This window comes from Trichinella spiralis (genome assembly GCF_000181795.1).
Source record: "Trichinella spiralis strain ISS 195 chromosome Unknown Scfld5, whole genome shotgun sequence".
Classification (NCBI taxonomy): domain Eukaryota; kingdom Metazoa; phylum Nematoda; class Enoplea; order Trichinellida; family Trichinellidae; genus Trichinella; species Trichinella spiralis.
Genome location: NW_003526944.1, coordinates 235,073 through 254,487, shown reverse-complemented (window position 1 = coordinate 254,487; position 19,415 = coordinate 235,073). Strand labels below are relative to the sequence as shown.

Here is a 19,415-nt window from a genome sequence, read left to right as displayed (position 1 = left end):
TCATCATCATCATCATCAGCATCATCACAGATAGCTTCACTAAATCGCATCCACCCATCCATTTCTTGCATTATTGTTTGTCATACGAAACATAAATTGAGAAAGTGTGATTTTGAAAATTCCAAAATTTTTGAAACGGCTAACGAACACCACAGCTGGAATTTTGCATTAATAATGTTAAATGCATTTACTGAGTGAAAAAAAAAGAAAGAAACCACAACTCAAATGAGCTAAAATGCTCCAACCATTGTAGCATGATAAAAACTGATCAATCGTTCACGAAAATCGATCATTCTAAGCACAATCTCTGATGCATATGTAGAAAGTCGGTTCACATAAATCTCCCATCTCTTCACAAGAAGAAGAAAAATTAAATTTTTCCAAAAAAATAATCTGCAATTTGTTTTTCACGTGAAATACACAGTCTTATCAAAAAAAACTAATGCTCAGTGAAAATTACTTTCAAAATTTGCTCAGTTAGAATCAGTATTCAAATGTTGGACAAGTGAAACAAATCTGTAAACGTAGAGAAGACAATCAAACAAATTGCATAAAAACATACTACAATCAGAGATACCCTTCTAAGTAGCAATGAAAAATTGCTAAAATACTTCAAAAGCATTAGCATATTAGCCTAAAACCAGTAAGAACAAGTGATTAATTTCCGCTTGCCGGTCACAATTGATGCTAATCGTCGTCGTCCTGAATGGACAACGCAAATAATAATCACTACTGCACACTCATTGAAGCAAATAGTCGTCGTCTATGGGTGTGCGTGTGTCGCATTGGACAAATTGAACACATTTTAAATGTAAAATTCTATTTTCCAAATGTGACCATCGGACGACTGATATATAAAACCTCACTTTGCCACTGTTGTTGTGTTTTGAAATATATTTTCATTTTGTAACTGCTCAAAAGAAGCAAAATTTTCTGCTTTCTGCTTAAAAAAGCAACATGTATGATGGATGGATGATTCAAAGTTTCACCCCCAATTTCAATTGTATGGAGAAGTAGTTTTGAAAACACAAAAGAAGAATTAGCAGATCTCAAATTTCACTACGTCAACATGAAAAATAAAACCGCAAGCTAGCTAGCTAGCTGTGCTAGTAGGCAACGGTAATGTTTTCACCGTTTGGCAGGTGAGAAGCATATGCCATTCTCATCATCAGTGAACGCAAAATGTTGCATAAATTCTAGAGAAACAATCATCATCATTATCAGCGTTTCAAACATTTTTCTCATGCGTTGTCATTTCATCGACGAGATCAAGTGCCTGGCGGCGGATCCTCCTCCTCCTCCCACTCCAACATTCACAACGTAAGCAACAAATAAGATACAAAAAATGTAACCATTTCAAACCTGTCTGAATGCTAACCAATAACTGCCCAAAAGTGCCGCTGCAAAGTGTCAGATACGTTAAAAAAATAATTACTGAATATACCACAGGAAAACCATTGTTTCGCAAAATGTCCTTTCAATTGCCCAACCTAAATTCTGCATGCAGCATTCTTTCCTCTATTAAAACGTTTGAAATTTAGATCACACAGCACATATATATATATATATATACAATTCATTTTTTCATGTAGACGATAAGGAGCGAATCACAAAACAACTATTCTTCAAAAAAAATTTTAGAGCTATTACAAATAATGTTTGCTTTTTAATTTTCACACAAAAAATCAGAAGTTCAATATGAAAACAACTTATTAATCAACGCGTTCATAAGCAGACTACAATGCGCACCGATAATTTAATCAAGTAGCTGAACAGATAAAATTACCAACGTTCAAACCAACAGTCCTCACAACAATATTCAATTGACAACATAATTTCCTTCCTATTAAAATAATTATATAACACATTATGGCAATATCTTTCAACCATTCATTAAAAAATGATTTATAATTTCTTTCAAAAAAAATCTAACTATTACAATTAAGTATGAAATGCTTTAGCTCTCTCGCTATAATATATATATAGAGTAGGTTATAGCGTGCAAGCAAGTTAAAATATTTCCTTATGAAAAATAAATGAAACTAAATAAAAATTGTGACAAAATCGGTTTCAATTGATTTCCAAACACAATTTCCCATTTCCCTACGGACTAACGACTAACTATTCAAGAGAATAACACGAACACTGCATACGGGAATTTCAATTTATTTAATTCTGCATCAAAATTTGAATGCCTTCTTAAATAAGCAATGAAGTTTGTGATCTTACTGATCACAATCAACTCAATAATGAAATTGTGCATTGAAGGAAAATTAAAACTGCCATCAAATTTCACTCACCACAGAAATATGTCAATACATATATATTTATATTAATATTTAAGCAAAAAATTTTCTATCCACTACTCAATGCATCAATAAACAAGCAACACATTTGTTTCGGTTAATAATTTTCATTTCTGTCAGCTTTCTGAATAAGCAAACAACCCAAAAAGTGACGATGAATCGATTTCAACTTGCAATAAAATCGACAAGCGTGGTTCCAGTTCAAAAATGTGCAAAAATGAATAATAAAACCTACCAAGTTTCCAAAAAATGTCACGTGTTTGTTCATCCATAAAATTGAAAAAAATAAAACTGGAAACTAATGTAAAAAGCTTTTCACGTTTGAAATTATGAAATTTTCATTTCATATCTTGCATAGAATATAAATGATGATTGTTCAGCAAACAAAATGCCCTCATAGTGTTACTGTAAATTTAGAGAATAAATTCTATTTGACTGAGCTCAACACTTGGCGTTTCTTGAAACAGAAACTTTAAAAAATACTATTTCAATTTTACACTCATTTCATATCTGATTTAAAAAATTATTACCCTAAACATATTTCGTTGTAAATGAAATAAAATTTCAATTTAATGCGAAAAAGTTGTGAAATTTCTACCACTAACAATTGCTCAGAAATTAAAGGTCAACAAAGAATTGAAGAAAAAAAAATGACTGTAACACTAACAGTGCAAGCGATGCATTCCAGTGATGATAATTTTTTTTTCCAATACATTAGCCCAAGTATTCGTGCATTTCAAAAATTCGCAATTGTTCAACTGAGAAAGAATATTTTTTGAAATCAACCATGTTCTGTAAAAAAAAGAAAAGAAATGAACCAATAATATAAAAACTAAACATTTATCTAAACTGAAAGACATTAAAAATGTCACACTGAAATTAATTTTCAAACATCAGATAACAAATAGAATAAAAATTAACCAAATACTGCACAAACTGGTTGTAGAGAAGGGAAAAAAGTGAGCACAACGCGCCAAGACAGAGATGACTCACACCGATAAGCAGCTAAGAGCAAACAAAAGCCACACTTCCCACTGACAGACGAACAAAAGAAACGCAAGAAGTTGACGGCAAGCAAAAAGCAATAAAATAAAGCTGACCAGACAGACCCCGCCCCCCTCGCCACACACACACATTTCAAATACTGCTCGGATGCGTGCGTCAACGGAGAACAAAAAAACATGTAAGAAATTTTAATGACTTACAACTGGCCAAATAGCGTTTGACACATTGATCGTTGAAACGGCCCATGTAAGCGTGGCGGTTCTTCTTGAAGCAGGAATTCGTTCTCGCCGGTACCACCGGATATGTTTTTTCATATTGTTCAAGAATAACATCTGAAAAACATATTCACAAAAATAAATTTCATTTCCAAACCAATTGAAAAGCAAAAGTAGAGAGAAACAACAGCTGCAAGTTGCGTATATTTAATCAATCGGAAAAAACGTGGCTAGCGGCGGCTGAAAGCAAATTTACAAACTGAAAGTAAATCTCCAAATGTTCACACAGAACTCGCTCATACAAAAGCATGAATTTAAAAAAAATTCGCAACAAAAAACAACATATTATAATTGAAACGCAGCAAAAATTAAAAATTAACTGAAAAAAGTTAACAACAATGGCATATTTCATGAAAGTGTTAATTTTTCAAATACTGGCCAATCACCTTCGTCCTCAACGAGCCCATTTTCGTGAAACCTTTCGGCAAGCTCACTGATTGAATCGTTCATCAGGCAATTCGCAGAACGCGAACAGCGCATGTTCACTGAATCACCGTTGGCCGATGGGTTTCCGTCCTGCGGGGGCGGGAAAACTTGCGAACCGGAACATGCAAGCAACGTGGTGGTCGGCCTGAATGCCTGTGAGAGTCTCTTTTTGATACGCTTCATCTCACCACCGTAACCCATAAAAATTCCAACAGCCACAAATTGAAAGCTAAGGCCAACGGGCGGGCGACAACGCGCGCAAACCGAGCGCGTTAAAACAGGCACGCCTTCGACACTTTGCCGCGGAACACAAATCTGGTACTAAACTTACTGTACTTCCTTCGAGGTGCTGATTTTTAGAAAATCAGGTATACTGAACAATTTCAAAAAATTTTTTATTTTATTTCATAAATACTTTTAAAAAATTATTTCAGAACAAATTTAAATTTTTTAACATTTATTAATTTATATTATTTACCAATACAATACTTCTAATCATTCATCTTTTTTCAAATGTTAATTGAAATGACCAAGAGATGCTGCAAGAAAGTTTTCAATTCATTTTCATATTATTTTTTAAATTTTAATAAATTTTTTAATGAATTTACATTTTTTGCATTTTGTGGTACATTTTTCGCAATTCAAAAATATAAAGTACTCCATCATGAGCATGAAAATTAGCAGAAAGTTTTAATTCACTTAATAGTATGCAAAAAATCATATAAATTTAGCAAAAAGAGCCGTAAATATTTTTACTTTCAATTTAATTCATAAATTAGGCGATCATATTTTGTTTTTTTGAATATTTGTAAAATTTTTCACACAAATTGCTATGTTATTTACATAAAAGTTCACGTTTTGTTCATTTACACAGTTTACAATAAACTGCATGAAATATAAAATTCTTTTATGAAATGAAACTTGAAAACTGTTCTTACTGTAAATTATTCATTTTCTTACATTGCGTTTCGTACGCTTTACGTTGTCGTTTCACTGCATCGATGCAGCAGTGCGCTCTGCTTTAAATACTTGTAAATGAAATACTTCTTTTTATTTTGCACACCCACATTGCATTTCACTGTTTTCACCTTGAAAAATACGCTCCAATGACAGAATTAGCTGTTTAATCGCAATAGCATTCAACAATCCTGGCGATTGATTGTTTTTTATCAGAAAAACATTAAAATTTTTTATATAGATCAATAAAAGCAAAATATAAGCAGAACAAGCTTTCAGAGAAATCGATGATGCAATCAGAACAAGTTTACAATAAAAAAATCTTTAAACGACAGACAAAGATTAAAAATAAAGTGTGTACAAGCAAATTTCCCCTCAATTACAAGCTGTCAAGCAAAAAACACCTGGAGCACCGTGGCTCATCATGGAAATAAATCAATGTTTCTCTGAAATGAGTGATAATGATGCTACTTCATAAATTTTGCGCAATTTCATATTTTTTCTCCAAACTCAACGGCTGGCTTCGTGGATCAACTTTCTTCTGTCTTAGCAAACGCTGACGCATTTCAGCGGCTGTCAAATCCCACAAATCTCCCAATCCATCGCCTAAAATTCGTAAAAATGGCAATAAAAAATTTTTTTTCTTTTTTTTCAAATATCAGAAAAGAAAATTAACTTACGCGAAGACTGTGACTCTTGGCTGACACAGTGATTGCTAAAGGAACTTCCGTTTGCTGATTCAGCACCAAACTGAAAATCAAACAAAACAAAAACAAAATGAAGCGGAAGACAAGCAAGCAGTTCCTCTATCATTGCACATCTTCACTCACCTGTTGATCATTCACATCTTCCAATGATACTTTTCCTTGTTCTGGTTCAGTCATGGGCGTCGTCGTTTTAGTTATTTCCATCTAATCATACAAACAACACTCATCACAAACGATAAACGACAAAATAATCATATTCAACACAATTTATACAAATATGTGCATAAAACGTGTGTGAAATACATCCGCGTTTCTTAATTACAACATCCAGCTCATCATCATCATATCGTCTCTGCTTGTTCAACTGCATATCGCGCATTGCACAACTGATAATAATGATTAATTTGCTTCTTTAAAATATCAAAACTGTCCACCATCGTTATTATCATACTTTGCACAAAGCTGAAACAACGACAGGAAGAACTGTTGATGCTAAACAACTAGTGTCGAAAAAATGTGTCATTCATTTTGTCGCTTGTTGATAGATAAAATTTTACAATTCAATCAAATAGAAAGATCAAAAATGACATATCAAATAAATTTACCCATGCTTTAAAAGCAAACATTACAACAATACGCAAGAGTTGATAAATAAACCATGTTTACAAAATAGTCATCAGAAAAGTGCAACAGATTATAAACATGCTAATCTTTTCTTCAAAACAAATGACTCATCAAATGATTAGCTGAAATATTTTTAAATTGCATCAAAATGGTTATCACAATTACAAGATTGGACAACTGAATAAAATTTACTCACATATTCTACTGTTCTAATAGGTCAAACTTGTATGAAAAGAACTTAAAAATCAAGTAAAACGATGCGAATCAAACAGTATGCAAATGAAAATATAGGAAAATCATTTCCATATAGAAAAAAACATACATATTATGCAATCGTATACTGCACTGTGAAGTAATCAGTATCGACAATAAAGAATTTATGTACTAAAGATAGTGAACGCAAGCAGATTGTAATGGAAACCATTTAAAGACTGCATTCTCAAAATATACTTAAATGTCCTTCTTGAATATAATCATCATAAAATGAATTCGTCTTCATTTGCATGCTTCTATTACATTCATCAAAGCATTTTACTATTTATTCTAATGTTTCTTGAAAGTCATTTACATACAAAAATATCACGTAAAGTTATTTAATACATGCGAAACAGTTACACTAAACACGTATTATATAACTGAACACATTATAAAATGAAAATTCTTTAGTAACTGCAGTGCTGAAATTGGGAAACTTGAAACCAAAATGATCAAATCACAAATAGAATTCTAATTTCTCAAGTCTACTGCTAACAACTGAACAAAATCTACAACTTGATACAGTAATCATCAACAATGATTCACCGCTGAAAATAATATTCACTTATTCATCGATGAGATAAATTATATTTGTATGGAATTTGTCCACTTACGTTTGGCTCGTTCTCAATCATTTCCGTAATATTTTACAAGTTAATTAAAAAGCAAAGCACTGCCACTCTATGCTTGAAAACGTCAGTCGCCGGCTAGACAGATTCGAACAATTAAAATGAAACTTTCTGCATTTACCTTCCTTTTTAAGTGTAAGCAATGGAAAAAATAATTCCTTTTTAAGCAAATGTCATCGCATTGAAAATGAAAAATGCTTTCAATTGCTTACCCAATATGCGTGCAAACACAACCACGTCACTGCACTGCGAAACAACTTAGAAAACTAGACAGATATCACGCCAAAGTTTGCCAATTTAACACGGAAAAGCAATACAACAAAGTAAATAATAAAAAGATATATTTGAAAAATTCATTTCAATAAATGCAACAAATTATTGTACACTAACATTATTGCTGTCCTGACTGAAAAGAAAAAGATGATGATGAACAATTTTTCAGCTTACCTTGAACTTGCCGTCAATATGATCATCTCCTTCAGTGGTTACATAACCGTTGTTATTATCCTTCCGCTGTTCACCAGTGACCACCGTTGGCAGCCAGGTTTCGGTTTCTGTGAAAGAAAATTCAACACCATTGCTGCGATACCAATCGTCAACTGACGGTGATGCGACCAAAAGCTGCACGCCGGATGGGTCCTGCTTAATCAATCGTACAACATCCTGAAAAGCTGAGCTTCAAATGTGAAATGAGCAAATAGAAGAAAAAAAAATATTCTTCTATTTTTTGTAAAATATAAATTGCAAAATTTTATGTTTAGAATGTGAGCTATTCGAACCTTATGCGACGATGACACATAGATGAGCGTGTTGTTGACGCCGACAATACGCTGGCCCTGTTCCAAACCGGCTCTTTCGGCAATCGAGCCGATGTCCACTTTGCCAATAAAATGACCTCTGCCCCTATCGGCATGCAAATTGAAACCATACTCTTGATTAACATTCGACCGTACTAACGTGCACAGTCTGGGCAAAGGTTTCTGCTGCAAGTCGCGATAATAAAATTGTTTCAAATTGAATTTCACAGGTTCATAAGAGAAACAAACAATCATCTCACTTCTGAAACAGTATTGTCTTCGAATTCATCTTCCAGTGGTACAGTCAAATTGCGCTCACGATACCAAAGTTCTCCAGCTTCATCGATGACAGTAAGCCGACATTGCAACGGATCTTCTTTGATTTTGGCCACAACATCCTTGTGCGGTTGATCGGCCACATAAACACCATTCACAGCTACAATACGATCACCACGGCATAAGCCAGCGTTGTCTGCCGGACTATTGTAATCTACACTGCCGATGTATTGTCCTTTGCCTGCTTCAGCATGCAAATTGAACCCATACTCTTGGTCAATACTAGACTTTATCAAATGGCAAAGTCGTGTTCTTGGAGCATCAGCTGGCAACGCCATTGCCACTCCTACACTCTTGCCAGACTCTTAAAAAATTTACTACTGCTTATACAGCGAACAAATTTTGTAAATGTCGCGACTGAAATAATGATAATGATAATAATAATAAATAAAATAACACCGCGCAAAAGCAGAACATAGCTTCCTAATAAACCGGTTGTGATTTAATTCATAGCTTTTTTTCATTCTTTCTCTCTCTATTTCATCAAAAGATCCAGACACGACCTAAAAATAACTGTCGGCAATGAGCAAAAATGCGCATAAAGACAAAAAAAAACTGATTTTAAAAACAGAAAACGGAGAGACCATTTTCATAAGGAAAAAAGCTTAATTGCATTGTCAACCGTTCACACATTAGCCGTACAGGCAAAAAAGTTCAAAAATCAATGGAGTAATGGAAGGAAAATACCGTTACGGTATAGAACTAACTGTGCAGCAATGTCCGACAAAAAAGCTACCTGAGCGCAAACTACAGTATGACAGAAGCCGGTCTGTCCAGTTTAACGCTTGTCACGACCGATGCGCTGAGCTTTTCAACTGCTGCACGATCCATTTACGGACCATTCTATATAGTCAATATTTACTGGCCGAGTTTTCGGTTAAATAATAGCAGCTGGTTGAACTATTAAATCGTCAATAAGCGAGCATCTTCGATGACAAGCGAGCTTCTTCATTTGCTTTCTAATCGTGACAGTATCAAACTTACAAAAGTGGTCAAAAGAACACGTTTCCAAATAATCGACAACTTTATACTATGTAGAAATGAATCAACATGTTCATCTAACAAATATACCATCATGATTTATTAGCTTTTCTTGAATTCTATAAACCAACATCACTGCTAAGTCAGTTCTACCAGTGAAACCGTTGTCGTTAGCAAGTTCAACGAGATATTGTAATTTGCCAACAGTTGAAAAACAAATGATTAAACAGTTCAATGAAAATACAGTGCGTAAAACTAGACTTATCTAGAACTGAGCATCATACACCGAATGCGCAGTAAGCTGATATTTTAACATGAAAACAAGAAGCAGAAAACAAACAATAGATGCTGACACATCAAATCAAAAAAAGTAGATAACAAAATCATCACTCAACCAGCTGCTAGAGCCGCTTATACTACAGTATAAATATGAAAAACTCAGGTATTTATAATTCCATATTTGCTTTTTGAATTAAATTTCACGAGTAAAGAAAAAACATTTTAGCATAAATAACGCTTACTAATTTAAGTACTGCCTATAATGCATCAATCATTAAGAAAACTACAACTGCTCTGTTACATTTTTCCGCATACTGTAGCTAAATTTAATACATTTTACCTACAGTATAGCAAACAAATAAATCATTGTTGATTTACCCATATCATCGTGATGTAATTTGTTTTTAAATTTTTAATAGTAAATTCGGAGCATTTTTAACAGTAAACGGAAAACATCGAAATAGCAAGTAGAATATTTACATACCAATTCGTATTGCATTATTAAATATACATAAAAACAAAGAAACTAGCGTTAAAGCACTTTCGTAATGATTTATTTTTTCAGCAAATAGATCTATATTCTGCACTGTCATTCCATCAATCTGCTGCAATCGTCTAAAATAAAAAGAAAACAGCAAACAGAATAAAAAACGCAATTTAACTAAATAAGTGACAATTAAGTACATTCTCAGATAATATTTATATCAGGAAAATACATCAAATAAGATCAATAACGTATCTGAATTTTGTATCTGTTATGTATAAAAACATCACTGAAATTGTTTAAATGCTCAGAGCAAAATAAACACAGTTCACACTCACCTTATAATTCAGATTTCCGCACACTACATAACAACAGATCGCATCTCCCATCCATACTTCGTTCCAACGATCCTAACATCTTAACGAATGTGAAACATGGATTTTGTACCTCAAATTTCTTCATAAATTTCGACAAACAGAAAAAACGACAAAAACAGTTAATAGCATTTTTCTCTTTGGTAATGAAATGAAATATCATTTTAAAATTTCAAAATTCACAGAACAAATAATATTTTGCAATAAACATTAACTTTTGAAGCATCATGCTTTTTAAGACTAAAAAGCGTCATTAAGAAGGTCAAAAGGACGGATAGCAAAATCAACCGGAACGCAAAATTGGAAAGTACTGAGCCGATCAAGTGACTGGCATATTTCATCAATGCCTAAAATTTTATTGAAAACAAATGCAATAATATAGTTATAACTTGTTAAGTAAGTACAGTAACTTACCAACGACAGTACAATAACTCCACGATGTGTAGCAATCGTCAAGAATCTCTTTACAGTGAAAAATCATGCGCAACCATGGTGATAACTTTCCATAACTAAATTTTCAAATAATCATATTCAAAATTTCACTTTAAATGAAATTTTATCATTGCAGAATCTATAATTTTTTGAAAGCTACAGTAAGTTCAACCTACTTGAGGGCAGCTGAGATGAAGGCTTTGAACATGGCATCACTGCTTCTTTTTAATTTTACGTGCGTTGACAATATATTATCAATCGTCGTAAGAAGACGCTGAAATAATTTTAAATTCAAACAGTGTAAGGTAAAAACAACAATTTAACCTGTCTAGAAGTAATCGATTTCCCGCCAATATTTTCCAATTGAAAAGCAGTAGACAGTTTTCTAACAGGCGCATCGGCTAGCTCTTTGCCATGCTAGAAAAACATAAAAAAATGATGGTTTTGCAATATACTAATTGATCTACTACCTTCAGTTCATAGAATTTTTCCACCACATTCCAGACATGCAATACATTCGTTTCGTATTCATTATATTTTGAGAAGCATCCAAACACTGAACCCTGATGAGCCGGAAACTAAAAAGAATTTTTTTTGAATAAATCAATAACAACCAAAAGACAATTACAAACATAATCATAATTTCATTCAATATTACATCAACTAAACCGTGCTGCAACAAGTCTCTTAAAGCTGGACAAAGATTTCGTCGAACAGCTCTCAAAATTTCCCTCGGACAAATCTCTTCCATCTTTAACAATTTTCAGTGGTTAAATATTTTTGGTATTTGTCAATTCAATTCTTACAGTTACTTCACTCTGAGACATTGTCAAACTTCTGCGATTAGCACCAGCATCTGAAGATAAATCATACTGTTCACATATTTCCACCATCTCATTAATGCTAATTTCCAAAGCAGCCCGGAGGTCACTGAAAAAATTTACTCAATAAATTCATACGATTATTTTTCATACAAGCATAAAATAAAATTTTAAAATAAATTTATACCCCCAATGACTGCCTTTGAAAGAATTTTTCAACGCATTTCGCCTAAATCGACGACTCTGACATCCCAACTGACTTAAAATGTAGACTTGCAGAACAGTAGATATTTGGGACAACAGTGTGGCAAATATTCCAGAATCTTTGCCAACAGGGTTGGGCTTTTTTTTCGCCAAAGCATTTCTAATCGTATCGTTCGGCTGTGCAGCAGAGCTGCCTTGCAAAAATTCCACAAACCGTTCCAAATCGACAATCTGCGTTTGCAACTGCTGCACCAATTGCTCTTTTACTTTTATAGGATTTACCAGCTGTAAATTGAAAAAAAATGTATGAACAATCTCATTTATTAAAAATAGAAACTTATAATCATACTTTTTTCAAAGCTTGATTGACTTCTGACTGTAATTCTTCAGATGACAATCTTTCAAATTGATTCAAATTGAGCGGCATCAATTGCTGCAAATGATCAATAACAGCTCGCTGTTTTTCAATTATTTTGCTAGATGGTAAATCGCCTTCTCCTCTCTAAAAAACTACATCTTATTAAAATTATAAAAATTGGCTAATCAGTTAATAAAAACAAACTTCGTATGCAAATGCTTCCAAATCATTCAGCTGCTGCTTCAATTGTTCGATCAATTGCACTTCTTTCAACTGCTGCCGGTCAATATTCAGCTTATCTGAATGAGTTGAATGCAAATTCTGCATAAACGCAAAAATCATTACAAACTGCACAATGAACCGTAAAGACCAGCTTACGTCAGACACACGCTTCGGATCAAGCAATCGCTTTGCTTCCAGAATGTCCGGACATTCTCGGAATGAAAATTCCTCAAGTTCTCGCAACAATCTCTGAATAGAAATGTTACAAATAATCTGTTTAAATTTATTTCAATATTATTCTTCAATTGTATACATCTTTCTCTTCAGTGGGAGCTTTGCAAATTTGCTGCAATCGGAACTGAACTTGAGCAAAATGACAAGACAATGCAAGAAGAGAGGATGTAAGCTGTTCTTGTTCATCTTCAAGTTGACGAAATCGTTCGGACACGTAGTGATCATCACTGAAATATGCATATATAAATATAAATAAATGGCGTGAATAATAATTTTCATCCATATTAAACTCGCATACCAAATAAAAGGTCGATACAATGTAAAATTTATGCTTATAAATAAATATATTGAGTAAACTGTTTAACACGTGTAAAAAAGTAAATTAAACGATTATTCATCATTAACTTTAATTACACAAACGAATTTCATCATTTAAACAACACTCAAAATGAAAGCAAACAATGTAATATTCATAATATCGGTGCAGTAACAATTAAAATGAGGAATAACAGTCTGAATTACATTTGTCAACCATAGCGCAGCATTAATAATGTGAAGAAAATATTTAACATTTACAAACTTGAAATGCATAAGAAAAAATAACAAAAAAATACAGTTCACTTTATAAACAGAAAGGACTAAACTAAAGCAATAGTTGAATAAATAAAGATAACAGTATGAAATAAATGCAGCACGGTATAATAGTAACGTTGACAATGAAATGACAATTCCACTTATCATTATATACTTAAAAGCAAACTCAGAATTCGTGAAAGTACAACAACAAAACAAAAAAAAACAAATAATTATTACTCAGAAATATTAAAAATAGCTTACGCAATGTCAGATAATACAGTGCATGGAGATGAGACTTCGGAAGAAGAGGCACCGAGAGGAACCAAGCGTTCTGAAGGAATCGGTTCTTCTTGAACGATGGAAATATGTTCAGAACAGTCTAAGTCGTCACCAACATTCGACATAGATCAGTCTTCAAAAGAAAATGATTTACGCTGCGCTGAAGCACCGGCCATGCGTGTTGATGTACACAAGGACAGAAGCGAATGTGACGTCAAAACGCCTACAACATTGCCCACGCAACAGAAACCGCTGCTTCTGTAAAACGATATAAAAGCCTATAAAAACAACTAATTAACGAAAAACTAATCCATTCGATTATGGGACTTTTCAGTTGAATTTTCAACCACTGAAAGCACAGAAAAATTAATGTCGAAAGATAACACATTTCAGGTGACTATAAAATAAAAAAAGTATCTAAGCAACGCTTATTCAAAATGATCATAAGTACAGCAACGGTTGAGAAAAGCTCTTAATTTTAAAATAAAAATTTTGCTAACGGATCTCAGGGAAAAAATAATTCAAAACAGGACGAATACTGAAAAACAATCGATACAAAAATACAGTATACAATTGTGCATAAAATAATTCAAGTCTTTAAACGATAGATAATATTTCAATAATTTCATTTTTCTTATAATTCAATATTTTAAGCAATAGGAAACATTTTAATAATTGTATTTTTAGAACTGTCATTTAATTCATCAAAAATAAAACAAAATAAGCAATTTTATATATTCATGGTAATTCTAATGCACCAATATTTATTTTACATGACGCTAATTTAAAATATTACTTGTTTAGCTTTTCAAGCATGAAATATAAGTCAAAAAGCGTAAAAACGTTAACCTTCATTTTTTGAACAACTTAAAAAATACGCTCTTAACATGGTCACATTTTTACGATATTCTTAACAATAATGACTATATCATAATTGTACTATATCTGTATTGAATTAGTATAATAAGAAAAACATACTTTAAGGAAAATTGGTAGCATCTCAAATTAAATAACATGCACTGTTTGCAATGATAATTTAATTAAACTTCATTATAAATAGTAAATAAAAGCATTTAAAACAATGAAAAAACAATTAAATAAAATTAAATGCTCATAAAAATAAAATTTATGACATGAAATAGATTTGTTATAATTTCAATTCAAAGATAAAAGCAAATACAACCTTATTATAAATAGCTACAGTAAACTACAAGCTGTTGCAAGATTATTCAGTGTTATTGTTGTGCTTTTTTAGCTCAATGTTGTTACTTATTGTATTTTAGATTTTATTTATTTTTTTTACTTTGGTAAGTTAGTGTCTATCTCTTACTTTAAGTAATGTTGCATTTAAATTTCAAATTTGTTTAGTATTTCAACGTGCATTTATGATTCACGTATGTTTCTAAACTAAATCAAGCAATGTTTAAGTTTTATGCGATTATTTTAACATTTAAGAGAACTTAACTAAAGTACATTTAAATTAAAGTGCTTTGAAAATTTTCTTAGTTTCATTTATGATATCTTTTAGGAAAGCACTGATGTAAAAACGACTTTTACTTTGTTACAGACTATTAGAACACTGTCTTTAATTGATTCTGTAATTCAGTGGTAAAGAAGAGAATGCATCAGCTTCCTGGTTTTCGTCGACGGGATCCCAGCGAAATCAGCTGCTTTGTGAAGTACATGGTTTTCAGTTTCAATGTTGTTTTCTGGGTACATGAAAACTGTTGTTGTGCTTTATTGATATAATAACATTTATGTATGAAATCAGCTAATTGGATTGACAATTCTTCTCGTTGGTTTATGGGCTCAAATAGAAAAAAATCCCTTCAGTCAGTTGGGTACTCGTTTGTCGAAGTTTTACTTAGACCCGGCTTGGTTACTAATAATTGTTGGCGGTGTCACTTTTGTAATTGGTTTTACGGGTTGCATTGGCGCCTTACGAGAGAACACTTGCCTACTTGCATGTGTAAGTACTGTAGAACAGTTATTTTGCATTTCAGTTTCTAATGAATTTTCTCATTCTTTAGTATGCTGTGTTAGTTGGAAATTTGCTTCTTATCGAACTTGCAATTGGCATTCTTGGATTTGTTTTTAAAGATTGGGTAATGATATTTCATCGATATAAATCTCAATGATTGGTTTCTGATCATTTTATACATGAATTTATCTCTTTAGGTCAAAGAGCAATTGGAGACGCAGCTGGATGATATGATAATTTATTACCGTGATGATCCTGATTTGCAGAGCGTGATTGATTGGATTCAAATGGACTGGGTAAATTAGAATGACATTCGTTTATTATTAAATATTTTTTCGATTTTTCAGCTTCGATGCTGCGGTATTCATGGTCCGAATGATTGGGATTTGAATATTTACTTTAACAGTTCGTCCGAAGCTCTCGGAAGTCCCGAAGCTGGAGGAGTTCCCTTCTCTTGTTGCAAAACTGCTAGCTTGAATGGCCTGGTGAATTATTATTGTGGACACGGTGCTCGAAAAATGTCACCTGTAAGTTCAGGCTGTTTATTTTATTCATTAATTGTTTTTAATTTGCTATTACTAAAGTTGTAAATAGGATAAATGAATGTTTTTTTTTCATCAGATACTTTTCATATTGTTGTTTTTATATGCAGTAATCAATTTGTAAGTTGTTTTGTGATTCTTCACATTTATTATGTTAACTTACGTAAACATTATTGTGTTGCCTTTTGCTCTGTCTTGCTTTTCTTCGCTTCTTTATTTACTACTTCAATACTAACAAATGTATTGTTCGGAATGTGTTGCTGCTTTGGTTGATTTTGCCATTTTTATTTTCGCTTTATAGTTCTCAGAGAGTATTTTTCAATCTGGTTGCTTGATACAAGTGCAAGAATGGTTTAGCCGTAATTTGGCCGTGGTTGGTTCTGTAGCTGTCGGCGTTGCTACTTTGGAGGTAAAAGTTATATTCAATATTATAATTTTGGTTTTCTAGTCACCGATGGTTTGCAAGAAAATCTACTGTGAAGGTTGTTTAAATCGTGGGCTAGACTGGATAGAGAGAAATTTTGCACTTATGGGAGGCATCGCGTCGACAGTTGTTGCAGTTGAAGTAAGGGATGTCGTGTGTTGCTTTTGCAAGCCGGACGCACGCTTCACTTATCCTGCCCTGTCAACGTTGCTTATTTTGCTATAGATGCATGACTAGCTGTTATTTTTAAGCGATTGCATTTTAGAATACTGTAACGACGATCAGTTTTAAAAAATGATTCATTTTTATAGATTCTTGGTATTTGTTTTGCGCAGAATTTGCGTAGCGATGTTTTTGCACAGCGTGCCCGATGGCGTTATTCTCATTGAATATATTTTTGTCAGTCGATGATGGGACGACATGGAAGATGAATAACTTTTAAGCTATTCTTCCATGTATGTTATCATTGCTCTTTATTGATTGTTGATCGTTCGCTTGCTAGCCTTAGGATTTCCTTTACTCGTTCCCGTGTCTTCTGTTTAACAATTCCAAAAATCAGATGTGTTTCACAATGTAATACCTCATTTCTTAACAAGAAAAGTAATAGCTTTTCTGCCAACTGATTTCACGTTTTTTCCTCTCTCTTTTGACGTTTTCTAATTTTTGAATAATACTGTACAGTTATGAATTTTGTGTCGAACAAAATGAATAAATGAAACTGATTTCTATTTAAATTGTTGACTGTTCTCTGATACGCCGGAGCCGTTGCAGTGAATAAGTTTTCCCAAAAAGAACCAGTATTTCAGCTATTGGCAAGCCTTTGTCAGCACCTGTTAGAGTATGGCGCAAAAACTGCATCGCTTTTTTCGATTGTAGCTGACTGTGTTTTGCACAGTTCAACAGATGCAACGCTACTGCATTTTCCATGAAGTGATCCTCTGGCAAAGCATCAAGTTGATTTATAACCTGGTCGAGAAACAGTAACCATTGATTGTTGGCTATTGTCAATTTTGAATGCACTTGATTAGGCCAGCTCCACAGATATCTGTTTTCGCTAAGCAACAGATCAGACAAGGAATCTATATGCGGTCGAAAATGTCTCAAGACAGATCTGAAATAATTGTCGTCATATTCTATGCGGTGTTCAGCTGGTATTTCACGGTCGATGAGCTTGAGAAGTTGTTCCAACAACGCATCTTCACTTTGTCGACGAATGGCTTCTCGATTAAACCGTTTCAACCATTGTACATCTAATTTCGTTCGACGACGTTGTACCATATTCAAGTTGAACATGCGAATCAATTGTTTCGTACTGTACAACATGTCTGCATTTTTCAAATCACCGAATCCACCACCCGCAAAGCAAACAAAATTAATTAACGCATCTGGATGATAACCGGACGCTAAGAAATGATCCACGTGAACCGACAAGTCACGTTTTGACAATTTCGAACCGTCCATGTCTAGCATAACCGGTAGATGACCGAACTGTGGCGGTTCCCAGTTGAACGCTTCATAAATTTGCAAATGCTTACTTAACGAGGTGAGCCACTCCTCTCCTCTCAGTACATGACTTATGCGCATCAGATGATCGTCGACCACGTTGGCGAAATGATAAGTCGGATATTGGTCCGATTTGATGATCACCGGATCACCATCCTCCTCGGATACATTAGTGGTGTACTGGCCATAGACGAGATCATTCAACGAATAGCTGCGCGACTTCTGGAAAAATCGCACGACGAATTTTTCTCCATTTCGCATCCGCTGATTTGCCTCTTCCACGGACAGCTTTCTACAGAAATTATCGTAATTTTTCCGATGATGCAAACGAGCCATCTCCTTTCTCAAAATGGAAATTCTCTGTTCTGAACAAAAGCAACGATAGGCTTTTCTTTCGGCAATAAGCTGCTCAGCGGCCGCTTGGTAGAGTGGGATACGTTCCGACTGGACATATGGCCCATATGGTCCTCCGTTGGCTGGCCCTTCGTCCGGTGCGATTTTCAAGCAATGCAAAACAGATAACAAATTCTGTACAGAACCATTCACTATTCTACGACGATCTGTATCCTCAATTCTCAAAACGAACACTCCATCACGCTGTTTAGCAAAAAAATAGTTGAATAAAGCAGTTCTCAGACCACCGAAATGCAAAAACCCTGTAGGACTTGGCGCGAAACGAACTCTCACACTATTGCTAGCATACCGTCTTTGAGCATCTCCACAAAGAAGTAACAAACGTATTCTCGCTGATTTTCGAACGCTGTGACAACAGAACATTAAAAATTCCTAAAAAATCGTACATATCAATATTTTATCATATATATTTAAAAAATTTATACACTCGTTAATTCATTTCATATTTATTAGTACCGGTTGAGTTTATGATCACAAAAAAATACAGTTACGGTTTACAAATTGTATCGTACACCGTTTCAATAACAATACTACAGTAATGTGGTTTGTATTTTTCAAAACTCCTTGTTCTTTGTGATATTTAAATATTATAATTATGCAATATAAATGATAATTTTAATTTATAAATAATATTTATGACAAATGCGATAGATAGGTATGATGCCAAACGTGATTGACGTTTAAGCTAAAATTGTCTGACCAATAAATTCTAGACAATGACTCAATCAATCAAAAGATGGATACTTGAAAGTGAAACATTATTTCAAAAACGGTTCAATTTGCTGTTAAGTGAAAGTGTACTAAAAATATCAAAATAACATGTAAAACAGGCTATGAATTTCTGTCAATAAAAAAAGTGTTACATAAGCAGAAAATTCTGTTCAATTTTAAATTATGTTCAAATTAATCAGTATCACGAAATGAGTACAATATTCGTTTGCAGTTTGCTCGCATATGCATAACGCAATTAATTAGTTCGCACTGTTTCTT

The 19,415-nt window shown here is 33.4% G+C and overlaps 8 protein-coding genes across 8 annotated transcripts; 1 reads left to right on the top strand and 7 right to left on the bottom strand.

The window, feature by feature from the left end:
- Nucleotides 1-80: 80 nt before the first annotated feature.
- Tsp_03728 (hypothetical protein) lies at nt 81-804 on the bottom strand. The gene is made up of 4 exons (XM_003374484.1): nt 734-804; nt 642-702; nt 246-350; nt 81-155 (listed from the first exon to the last, which is right to left on the bottom strand). Exons 1-4 carry the CDS (start codon nt 802-804, stop codon nt 81-83), a joined length of 312 nt encoding a protein of 103 aa, XP_003374532.1.
- A 302-nt stretch (nt 805-1,106) lies between these two features.
- On the bottom strand, nt 1,107-2,578 carry Tsp_03727 (hypothetical protein). The gene is made up of 3 exons (XM_003374483.1): nt 2,448-2,578; nt 1,235-1,400; nt 1,107-1,196 (listed from the first exon to the last, which is right to left on the bottom strand). The coding sequence occupies exons 1-3, from the start codon at nt 2,576-2,578 to the stop codon at nt 1,107-1,109; spliced, it is 387 nt and encodes a 128-aa protein (XP_003374531.1).
- Nucleotides 2,579-2,719: 141 nt separating this feature from the next.
- Tsp_03726 (hypothetical protein) lies at nt 2,720-3,489 on the bottom strand. Its single transcript, XM_003374482.1, has 2 exons — nt 3,244-3,489; nt 2,720-2,776 (listed from the first exon to the last, which is right to left on the bottom strand). Exons 1-2 carry the CDS (start codon nt 3,487-3,489, stop codon nt 2,720-2,722), a joined length of 303 nt encoding a protein of 100 aa, XP_003374530.1.
- A 10-nt stretch (nt 3,490-3,499) lies between these two features.
- On the bottom strand, nt 3,500-4,213 carry Tsp_03725 (hypothetical protein). Its single transcript, XM_003374481.1, has 3 exons — nt 3,962-4,213; nt 3,753-3,785; nt 3,500-3,643 (listed from the first exon to the last, which is right to left on the bottom strand). Exons 1-3 carry the CDS (start codon nt 4,211-4,213, stop codon nt 3,500-3,502), a joined length of 429 nt encoding a protein of 142 aa, XP_003374529.1.
- A 1,407-nt stretch (nt 4,214-5,620) lies between these two features.
- Tsp_03724 (putative PDZ domain protein) lies at nt 5,621-8,624 on the bottom strand. The gene is made up of 5 exons (XM_003374480.1): nt 8,242-8,624; nt 7,964-8,167; nt 7,632-7,847; nt 5,800-5,880; nt 5,621-5,719 (listed from the first exon to the last, which is right to left on the bottom strand). The coding sequence occupies exons 1-5, from the start codon at nt 8,593-8,595 to the stop codon at nt 5,621-5,623; spliced, it is 954 nt and encodes a 317-aa protein (XP_003374528.1). The 5' UTR covers nt 8,596-8,624.
- Nucleotides 8,625-10,675: 2,051 nt separating this feature from the next.
- On the bottom strand, nt 10,676-13,297 carry Tsp_03723 (RUN domain-containing protein 1). Its single transcript, XM_003374479.1, has 9 exons — nt 13,287-13,297; nt 12,786-12,933; nt 12,455-12,721; nt 12,242-12,394; nt 11,990-12,177; nt 11,674-11,797; nt 11,044-11,141; nt 10,850-10,944; nt 10,676-10,782 (listed from the first exon to the last, which is right to left on the bottom strand). Exons 1-9 carry the CDS (start codon nt 13,295-13,297, stop codon nt 10,676-10,678), a joined length of 1,191 nt encoding a protein of 396 aa, XP_003374527.1.
- A 95-nt stretch (nt 13,298-13,392) lies between these two features.
- Tsp_03722 (tetraspanin-17) lies at nt 13,393-16,897 on the top strand. Its single transcript, XM_003374478.1, has 12 exons — nt 13,393-13,402; nt 13,524-13,625; nt 13,656-13,821; nt 14,930-14,955; nt 15,168-15,247; nt 15,333-15,530; nt 15,592-15,666; nt 15,740-15,838; nt 15,890-16,069; nt 16,386-16,493; nt 16,533-16,649; nt 16,820-16,897. Exons 1-12 carry the CDS (start codon nt 13,393-13,395, stop codon nt 16,895-16,897), a joined length of 1,239 nt encoding a protein of 412 aa, XP_003374526.1.
- A 340-nt stretch (nt 16,898-17,237) lies between these two features.
- Nucleotides 17,238-18,788, bottom strand: Tsp_03721 (glutamate--tRNA ligase). Its single transcript, XM_003374477.1, has one exon. The coding sequence runs from the start codon at nt 18,786-18,788 to the stop codon at nt 17,238-17,240; it is 1,551 nt and encodes a 516-aa protein (XP_003374525.1).
- Nucleotides 18,789-19,415: the final 627 nt, after the last annotated feature.

Excerpts from the sequence above, each read along its gene's own strand:
- Tsp_03726 (XM_003374482.1), bottom strand. The coding sequence starts at position 3,489 with ATGTTTTTTTGTTCTCCGTTGACGCACGCATCCGAGCAGTATTTGAAA. Across the intron at positions 2,777-3,243 it reads TTTTCCCTTCTCTACAACCA|TTTCTGTTTCAAGAAACGCC; the intron begins GTTTGTGCAGTA and ends TATTTTTTAAAG.
- Tsp_03722 (XM_003374478.1), top strand. Across the intron at positions 15,531-15,591 it reads ACACTTGCCTACTTGCATGT|TATGCTGTGTTAGTTGGAAA; the intron begins GTAAGTACTGTA and ends CTCATTCTTTAG. Across the intron at positions 16,650-16,819 it reads CGACAGTTGTTGCAGTTGAA|ATTCTTGGTATTTGTTTTGC; the intron begins GTAAGGGATGTC and ends TCATTTTTATAG.
- Tsp_03728 (XM_003374484.1), bottom strand. The coding sequence starts at position 804 with ATGTGTTCAATTTGTCCAATGCGACACACGCACACCCATAGACGACGA. Across the intron at positions 703-733 it reads TTTGCTTCAATGAGTGTGCA|GACGACGACGATTAGCATCA; the intron begins GTAGTGATTATT and ends TTGTCCATTCAG. Across the intron at positions 156-245 it reads GTTTTTATCATGCTACAATG|CTGTGGTGTTCGTTAGCCGT; the intron begins GTTGGAGCATTT and ends GCAAAATTCCAG.
- Tsp_03721 (XM_003374477.1), bottom strand. The coding sequence starts at position 18,788 with ATGTTCTGTTGTCACAGCGTTCGAAAATCAGCGAGAATACGTTTGTTA.
- Tsp_03723 (XM_003374479.1), bottom strand. Across the intron at positions 11,142-11,673 it reads TGTCTCAGAGTGAAGTAACT|CGTCTTCTTACGACGATTGA; the intron begins GTAAGAATTGAA and ends AAATTATTTCAG. Across the intron at positions 10,783-10,849 it reads GAGTTATTGTACTGTCGTTG|GCATTGATGAAATATGCCAG; the intron begins GTAAGTTACTGT and ends ATAAAATTTTAG.
- Tsp_03725 (XM_003374481.1), bottom strand. The coding sequence starts at position 4,213 with ATGGGTTACGGTGGTGAGATGAAGCGTATCAAAAAGAGACTCTCACAG. Across the intron at positions 3,786-3,961 it reads AGGACGAAGGTGATTGGCCA|TTTGTAAATTTGCTTTCAGC; the intron begins GTATTTGAAAAA and ends ATTTACTTTCAG. Across the intron at positions 3,644-3,752 it reads TTTCAGCCGCCGCTAGCCAC|ATGTTATTCTTGAACAATAT; the intron begins GTTTTTTCCGAT and ends TATGTTTTTCAG.
- Tsp_03727 (XM_003374483.1), bottom strand. The coding sequence starts at position 2,578 with ATGGATGAACAAACACGTGACATTTTTTGGAAACTTGGTAGGTTTTAT. Across the intron at positions 1,401-2,447 it reads GATTCATCGTCACTTTTTGG|CGGCACTTTTGGGCAGTTAT; the intron begins GTTGTTTGCTTA and ends GACACTTTGCAG. Across the intron at positions 1,197-1,234 it reads TGACAACGCATGAGAAAAAT|AATTTATGCAACATTTTGCG; the intron begins GTTTGAAACGCT and ends TTGTTTCTCTAG.
- Tsp_03724 (XM_003374480.1), bottom strand. The coding sequence starts at position 8,595 with ATGGCGTTGCCAGCTGATGCTCCAAGAACACGACTTTGCCATTTGATA. Across the intron at positions 7,848-7,963 it reads ATGTGTCATCGTCGCATAAG|GATGTTGTACGATTGATTAA; the intron begins GTTCGAATAGCT and ends TCAGCTTTTCAG. Across the intron at positions 5,881-7,631 it reads ATATTGACGGCAAGTTCAAG|ATGGAAATAACTAAAACGAC; the intron begins GTAAGCTGAAAA and ends TTGTATGATTAG.